At 49.8% G+C, this 8,534-nt stretch overlaps 1 protein-coding gene across 6 annotated transcripts in view; it reads left to right on the forward strand.

Moving 5' to 3' along the window:
• The window catches only part of gli3 (GLI family zinc finger 3), a 97,209-nt gene extending 92,733 nt beyond the window's left edge, over positions 1-4,476 (forward strand). For all 6 annotated transcript variants that reach the window (XM_061804534.1, XM_061804533.1, XM_061804532.1 and 3 more), the window contains 2 exons: positions 1,209-1,602; positions 2,270-4,476. In XM_061804534.1, the coding sequence (XP_061660518.1) occupies positions 1,209-1,602; positions 2,270-4,476 (2,601 nt within the window). The remainder of the gene's footprint in view (positions 1-1,208; positions 1,603-2,269) is intronic.
• The last annotated feature ends 4,058 nt before the right edge of the window (positions 4,477-8,534 follow it).

Below are 8,534 nucleotides of genomic sequence, written 5' to 3' on the forward strand. Positions count from 1 at the left end.
ATCGCAAACGTGTTGACATTTCATTTTCATTCATGTTGGCCTTCCATTCACATTAATTAATTCATCGCGCTGTTTGTCGCATCCATCTGTACAACAGCGCCAAGCGTGGATGGCAGACAGCGCCCAGAGCTCATATTTGCGGCCAAACTCATCAAACGTGAACAGGATGTAACTAAACAGAGCCCCCCCCCACCCCACCCCACCCAAAAAAAAAAAAAATCCCATCCCGACAGCAGTTTGGGTAAACAACCTAATTAGTCAGCAGACAGTGTCGCTAGAGGCCTTCATCCGATTTGTTTGTCCTCTCATCGCGTCCCGAACGCAAAGTGTTCTTTTGTTCGTCTCAAATAGAGCACGCAGACCGGCGGCGCGGGCTATTTGACGGGAAGAAAAGAGCAGATAACGTCGTGTTGCTACGACAAAGATGATGACGCCAAAAACAAAGCAGCCAGCCAAAACGGAATGAGGCGTCTTTTGTCGAAAGCATTTTTGACACGCTGGGACCCAATTTTCACGCTACCTTTAAAAAGGAAGTCGGCCCACAAACTTTACAGCTTCTGAAGTCGTACGAGAGGCGTGACGCCACCCTTGCCCCTGTTCAACCTGCCTCTGAAATAGCAGTTCCCAACGTTTTTTTATTTTGTGCTATGGATCTGTGTCGTGTAATGAGAGAGATGAACAGGCATAGAAAATCCTCTACTTGTTTCCCTTCAACAAACAATCCAGTCCCATCTTGAGCAGGTTTTAGACTGGCCCGTTTGCTGTGGTTGCTCGAATATAACGCGTCCCGCTGCAGCGAAATGCTCCGCATGTCTGCGTGTAAAGATTCTGCTGTGAGAGTTTTGTGCTGCATGGTGTCACGTTTTTTTGCCCATGAGTTTGGTGATGACCGGTCCAGGATCTACCTGGCTTCTCACCCTCAAATCAACTGGGTTAGGCTCCAGAGGACTGGCTGACATAATGAGGACAAGTACGACAGAAAATAGATGCATGTATGTAAAAGTTCTTTATTGAGAGGAAAACACACAAAAATCGATTCCATAATATTTAATGTAAAAGGGTCTGCGAAGGGTTCCGGGTGGCACACCGCGACTGATATTTAGTTTCACTCCTTCCGTGAGAAATAGTCCATCCCTTTATCTGTTAAAGCTCCAAAATCTCAAACTGGACGGATGTGAGTAAGTAAGGTTCTTGTATGTCCCCCCCAGACGTCTCAGCCAAGCCCTGGCGGTCAGTCTACATGCAGCAGTGACCAGTCCCCCGTCAGCGCCTATCCCAGCGGTGGAGTCCAGTTTACTGTGAGCGCCGGACGCTCACCAGGGGAGGGGCTGGACGAGGAGGACGAGGAGGACGAAGAGGAGGAAGAGGCGGAGGACGGCTGCCGAGGCGGGCCGGCGCCCATCATGGACTCCACCGTCTCCACGGCGACGGCAGCCACGCTGACCCTGCAGGCGAGGCGCAGCGTGGGCCGCCCCCTGCGCTGGATGGAGCACCTGAAGATGGAGAGGCTGAAGCAGGTGAACGGAGCGATGCCCAGGCTGGGCCCCCTGGCTCCCACGCCGCCCCCCAAAGGGTCGGTGCTCGCCACCATCCAGGGGAAGGGTGAGTTTCAATGTTTTCTTGGTTTTTCTGGAATGGTGGCCTTCCCGAGATGCAAACCACCTCGCCGTGAGAAATTATCCCGCCATCTCTCGGCTGGGGCCAAAACAAATCCGCGCAGAATCACAGCAGATAGTGAAAGCATGTAACCTTGTTTTATGGCGGTACCTGGTGCATACCCCCCGACACTTCCTGTCGCTCACGTCCACAAACAATTCAAGTCTGTAAAAATATTTGAAGCCTTTGGCCCGTCAATTTATTGACATTTCATTATTATTATTCATATTAAAATATTTGATTGGTATATTTTTTTCCCCATATTGTATTCGTTGTTATTGTCATTATTATTTTGTTCCATTTTGTTACCCAAGTGACTTTCTTCTGATTGGCTATGACTGATCCCTCAGTATATTAATTGCTTCTTTATTTCATCATTTTATCTGAGCTGTTAATTTATATGTAATTTTTACATTATTTTAGTGTAGTAGCATTAAGATTTTATTGATTAAAAATGTTTTTTTTTCAATGTGACTTCCTATATTTTCAAATGTGTATGTTTATTTTTGTTACTTATGGCATTTTTTACATTTTTTTTTTTTTTTTTGGGTGTCCTTCCATCTTGCTCGTGTCATTCTTATTCTGAAGTCCGTCGCCGCGCATGTCTCCACAGGATCCTGTCTGGGCAAGCAGTGGGCGTCATCCGCGCCGCAGCCCCCCGTTCACCCCGAGCTGGGCGGCACGACCGAGTTAACGGTGCTCAACTTGCTCCGTGACCGGCGCGACAGCAGCGGGAGCGCCGCCAGCTCGGCCTACCTGAGCAGCAGCCGGCGCTCGTCGGGCATCTCGCCGTGCTTCTCCAGCCGCCGTTCCAGCCAGGCGTCCCAGAGCGAGGGCGCGGCGGGCGCGGCCCAACACCGCCGCCTCCACAACCTCAGCTCCACCGACTCGTACGACCCCATCTCCACCGACGCTTCCCGCCGCTCCAGCGAGGCCAGCCACTACGGAGGCGGAGCGGCGGGGAGCGGCGGCATCCTTTCGGGCGGCGTCTGCGGGAATGTCGGAGCGAACGGAGACGGAGGAGGCTCCCGCGGCGTACTCGCTTTAACCCCCGCGCAGCACTACCACCTAAAGGCCAAGTACGCCGCGGCAACGGGCGGCCCGCCGCCCACGCCGCTCCCCAACATGGAGCGCATGAGCCTCAAGGCTCGCATGGCCATGATGGACGAAGGCGGCAGCGGCAGCGGCCAGCATCTGCCGCCGCTCGTCGCTCCTCACCGCTGCAGCGAGGCCGCCAACGGGCATTCGGGCTACAGGAGGAGGGGGTTCTTCCCCGGCGAGGGGCCCGCGCCGCCCAACCGCAGGGCCAGCGACCCGGCTCGGACGCAGCCTTCGGACGTTTGCGCTTTGCCCCCCGTGCAGCGCTTCAACAGCCTGAGCAACCTTCACCCTCTCCCGCCTCTCGCCCAGCACCAGGCGCCGCCCGTCGACACGCGCAACCTGAGCCTGCAGAATTACACTCGCTCTGAGGGCAACCTGCAGCGGGGTCCGCAACACTCCGCCTACACCCCCAGCATCGCGGAGCACGCCGCTTTGGAAGCTCTGGCCATGGAGGGCGACGGGGAGGCGTACTCTCTACTCGGGGATGAAGATATACTTCCCGATGACATGGTGCAGTATCTCCGCTCTCGAGCCCAGGCAGACAGCGGACCCTACCTGCACAGCGAGGGCCAGATAGTCTCTGGCGGAAGGGAGATCTCACAACAGTCCGTGGGGGGCGCGGAGGGGATGAACTTCCAGGCCAACCCCTGCCTCCAACAGCAGCAGATGGTCCAGAGGAGGAGCCCCAGCTTGCTTCCCATCCAGTGGAACGAAGTGAGCTCCGGTAGTGCCGACCCCTCACCGCAGAGGGATGGCAACTGCGCGAGGTGGTCCGGCGGGCAGGCCCAGGCGGCCGAGCCTTTCGGCAGGTTCGGAAACATGGTGGTGCAGCAGAATGCGCCGCTAGGTTTTCACAACAGTTGCTCCCAAGGCCCCGCGGTGGTGAAGCTGGAGACGCCCCCCAACTCGTGTATGGAGCTGCGAGGAGCCGCACACAATGGCTTTGCCAGGCCCCACTTCCCGAAGACCGTGGATGGACCGCTTGTGCACCAGGCCTCCAGAATGCAGAACCACTTTCAGCAGAACCTTAACAGCAGAGTCCCCTGCCACACCCTGACTCGGTCTTCCATAGACAATCTCCCGAGCCTGTCCCATGACAGAGTCCTTCATCCCAATCAGGAAGGCCCACGGCCGCCCGCCAACGCTTACAGGAACTTGGTGAGGAACCAGCTCAACCCCAGAAGCTGCACTGCAGTTCCGCAGGATTTGCAGAACGGTGGGACCCTCTGTTCCCTCAAAACGGAGGCCTCGGAACACGGGTACCTCCAACCGGTCTTCAGCGATCCCATTTCCTTCCAGCCAACGGATCTCAAGGCAGCCCCGTTCCCATCCCTGGAAGACCACTACTTGCTGGACTCCTTAGATGCCGGGAACGGTCCGGGCGACTCCGTCTCCCTCTTGTCTCCCGCGTCCGACCTCGTGAGCAGTACTGTGGAGGCCGCGACAGCGCCCGGCGCGGCGTTGGACGACGGCGTCGCTCTGGACTTTGGCGCCATGATGGAGGACGGCTTCGACCAAGGCAGCCTGATTTCGGGCCCGTTGAGCCCCTCCATTTTCCAAGGTCTGTCCAGGACCTCGTCGCGTTTGACCACCCCCCGGGCGTCGGCCACCTTCCCGGCCGCCGTGGCCCCCGGCGCCAACAACATGGCCATTGGCGACATGAGCTCCCTCCTCAGCAGCCTCGCCGAAGAGAGCAAGTTTCTCGCCATCATGCAGTAGCCGCCCTCGCTCCTTCCTCTGCTTTCTCCTCTCTGGGAGGGAAAAAAAAAAAAAAAAAAAAAGGTGTACGTGAAGGCAAAAAGCGGAGACATTGACAACGTTAAAAAAAAAAATACTCGGGATGAACGTGGTGTACAGTATCGATAAATGAATAGTTTGAATTCCTTTTTTTCGGGAATGAAGGCTGTTTTTCAGGCCCCCTTTTTTTTGTACGGCAATGTGAGCTCACGTCTGCAAACAGTATTCTTGCGTATTGTCGCCGTTTTTTTTGCTGTGCACAAGAAAACACTACCAGATGAGTAATAACGCATGTATTCAAAGACAAAACGCTGTCGTAACGACAGTGTCGTTACAAGCCAATCATTCCCGATGCGTTAAGTCGTCAAACTTCACCGTCAGACTCCGCCCACAAGAAATGACGATTTTTTTTTTTTCTTTGCAACATGTCACCGTCAATGTGTCTTGCGTACATGCTTGAAATTTTGTTGCAATCGGGACAAAAATCTCGAGGATGAGTTTGCTTTTTGGCGGGAAAAAAAATGGACCAAGCGTCATCAAATATCAAATTGTTTAGTTTAGTTGACCTTTAGGACAAATTTAGTCTTTTTAATGACAGGTGGAACGAGCCAAAGTGTCCCCAAAGCGGTCACTCGGAACCAAACTGGCGGACTTCCTTTGCCTTTTCACGCTAGACTTTTTTGCGGGTCTCCTCGCGGTCGACGTTTCTACCAACTTTCCTGCTCCAAAGCCAAAATGACCTAAAAAAATAGTCACTTTAATTGATACCAAAATGGTTGACTTACTGGGCATTTTTTTTTTTTTTTTGTGGGTCTGCTAATATTCGACACGTCTACCAAATTTCACGTAGCTTGGGCCGAATTTCCTTTGAATGTCCCCTGAAAAAGCCAAAATGGTCGCTTCAATTTCGACCGTAACGGCGGACTTCCTGCGTGTTTACGAGCGTGGTTTCTTGAGACATTTTTTGGGGGGGGAGGGAGTTTACTCGTGATCGGGGCGGCACGGTGGATCAGCTGGTAAAGCTTTTAAATTTGGTGCCGTCAATGATCTAATCACCTTAGAAAAGGGCGTCTCGCAGGGCTCAATTATAGGACCACTTCTCTTCCTTTTATATGTTGCAAATATGAATTACATGGGCGGCACGGTGGATCAGCTGGTAAAGCGTTGGCTTCACAGTTCTGAGGTCCTGGGTTCGATCCGGGACCCGCCTGTGTGCGAGTTTGCGCCTGCGTGGGTTTTCTCCGGTTACTCCGGTTTCCTCCCACATCCTAAAAATATGCGACATTAATTGGACACTAAATTGCCCTTAAGTGTGATTGTGAGTGCGGCTGTTTGTCTCCATGTGCCCTGCGATTGTCCAGCGACCGGTTCAGGGTGTACCCCCGCCTCCTGGGATAGGCTCCAACCATTCCCCGTGACCCTCGTGAGGATAAGATGCAAAGAAAATGGATGGATTACTCTTGACGGGTACGTCTACTGACCAAGTTTCGCGCCGCGCAATGAAACTGTCACCGGGGGAGCCGAGTTTTCAAATATTTCTTTGTTGGTTTCGTCATGTTTTTACAAATTCATGAAGACTTTTTTTTTTTTTTTTTTTTTTGGCTCCCGATGGGGGAAAAAAAAAAAAGTTTCCCAAGCCCTGATTTCCTGTCAGTGTTTCTCCTTAGTGATGTTTTTTACAGTGAAAAAAGAAATCTAGCCTGCAACAATCAAGTATTAAGATTGCGTTTGTCCGGTGCGGTACTCCAGTGTATATACTGTAACGGTGTTTTTATATTCTCCTTTTTCAGGTGCTTACTCACATGCGTACCTTTCTTTGTCTTAATGGACGCTGACGCCGGTCCAGCAGCACATTCATTTTTTTACAATTTTTTTTAAGATGCTGTACAGTGATGTGTTCATTTTTTTTTCTTTTTTTATGATTTTTGTCTCCTCCAAAGCTCTTAAATTCCGAATGTGTACCGCCGTCAAGTATTGCAGCGACGTCGTCACCAGTGTTAGTTTTATTGTCGCCTTCGCCTGTTCTATTTTTTAAAATGTTTATTCGTACACGCGTGCGCAATATCAAGAGTAGTATAGCGTCAAAACAATAAGGTACATTTTTTTTTAGTTTTTTTCTTTTTTTTTGGTACATTTTTTTGGGGGGTAGCAGGTCATCGATGTTTTTTTTTCTTTTTTTATTCAATAATCGGGGGAAAAAATAATTTCCTTTCAAAGGAGGAAATTGCATTGAGGTATGTGCCTTAGACGTTTCAGTAAAAAGAAGAAACACTGCCAATCTTCCATTATGAATTATGAAGAAAAAAAATAAACATGGGGAGGAAAAAAAAACATTTATATGAAAAAAAAGGTCCAATTATGGGAAAAGCCCAGATTTGTCATTTACATTTGACTTTTAAATTGGATTTTGTTTTCATGTTTTTCTGTGCTTTTATATATATAAATATATAAATATATGAATATATAAAAAGTGTCCATACGTTACGCTTTGTGTAGGAAAAAAGGGGAACACCGCGGGGGGCCGAGCAGGGGCGTCCGGGCCCGGTGCCGGAGGTGGTTGCCCCCCCCCCCCGCAGCCAGCCAGAGGAGCCACTTGGCTCTTTTATAACTTGACTCCAAATGTTTGTATGGTTTTAATAAAAATGACAATTATATTTGACTGGATGCGTTTTTTATTTTTTTTTGGAACAAGCCTGGATTGCAATACAAATTATATTTGCAAATTATCGACAATGTGGAATTTATGGCGTACTTGTGGCATCAGTCTTATAAATTTAATGTCATGTGCCAATTGTAAAGAAAAAACGACTAAAATATAATGATGTATTAAAAAAAAGAAAATGTATCCATAAACGCAATTAACTGGATCGCATACGTCACAAACTGGTACAGTGCAATACAGTATTCGCCTTTGTCGTGCCTGTGGCGCCCTCTTGTGGCAACCTTTTACAACTCCTGAAGACCACGCAGGTGTCGAGCTCGTGCACGTGACGTCACCATCTTCACGGCGCCATATTGCCGGTCAAACAGAGTTGCTCGACATTGTGGGGGACAATGAACCGGAGGAGAATATTTAGAGTACCCGAGGCCTGTTGTGCAATTGGTTGTCACGACAGATGTTCAAAGAGATCATTCTATGGAGTACCAATATTCAATTTCTTATCGGCGAAAACACCGATTTCGGCATTAAATATGGGTCCTCTACGTCAAGTGTATCTAATTTTTCCACGTACCGTCGTTTATTATCGGACAAGACTCTGGGCGTCGTGCTACGTGGCGTTTCCAACCGACTTAGCGTTTAGCAATGCTTAGCTCGACCGGCAATATGGCGACGTCGACAAAAGTCACGTGATTTTATGACACGATCTAACTTTTAAAACATAAACTGTGAATCTTACAGTGTTTTGTACCTTCCCGTTGACCGTCTCATTGGAATAGTTGACATTCCTTCCATCAAAAAATCTGCTGTGGGTTTTTTTTTTTGTGGGGGTGTGGGGGGGTCATTCCTTCTGTGACAAGACTGTGATCTTAAGAAAAGAAAGGAAAAGGCCACCCCCTCCCCCCAAAAAGTCTCTTCAGCTCTTAAATGAATTACACTAAGGAGCAGCGCATGGTTTGGTCCACCAAATCAGATGCTTCGTCGTAACGTGACTGACGACCGTGTGCGCGTTCGACTCCGCTAGAGCGGAGAGCGCGGCAACGGGGCAGGAGAAAGGCCACCATGTTTCCCCTTTACCTCCAGTCGAGGTGAGTTTCCTCAAATTTGACGAGATCGAGCCGGCGTGTTCAAAACATTAGCTCCATTTTTTTTTTTTTTTTTTGTTTTGTTATAAAGGAGTAAGAGATCTATTTTTTTTTTCAATGCCTTGTGTGTGTGTGTGTGTGTGTAGGAAATATCTTTCATGTTTTTGGATTGGGCGGGACGGTGGATCAGCTGGTAAAACATTGGCCTCACAGTTCTGAGGATCTGGGTTCGATCCCGACCCTTGCACGTTTTCCCCGTGCTTCTGTGGGTTTCCGCCGGACTCTCTGGTTTCCTC

Source organism: Syngnathoides biaculeatus, chromosome 19, assembly GCF_019802595.1.
Source record: "Syngnathoides biaculeatus isolate LvHL_M chromosome 19, ASM1980259v1, whole genome shotgun sequence".
In the NCBI taxonomy this organism is placed as follows: domain Eukaryota; kingdom Metazoa; phylum Chordata; class Actinopteri; order Syngnathiformes; family Syngnathidae; genus Syngnathoides; species Syngnathoides biaculeatus.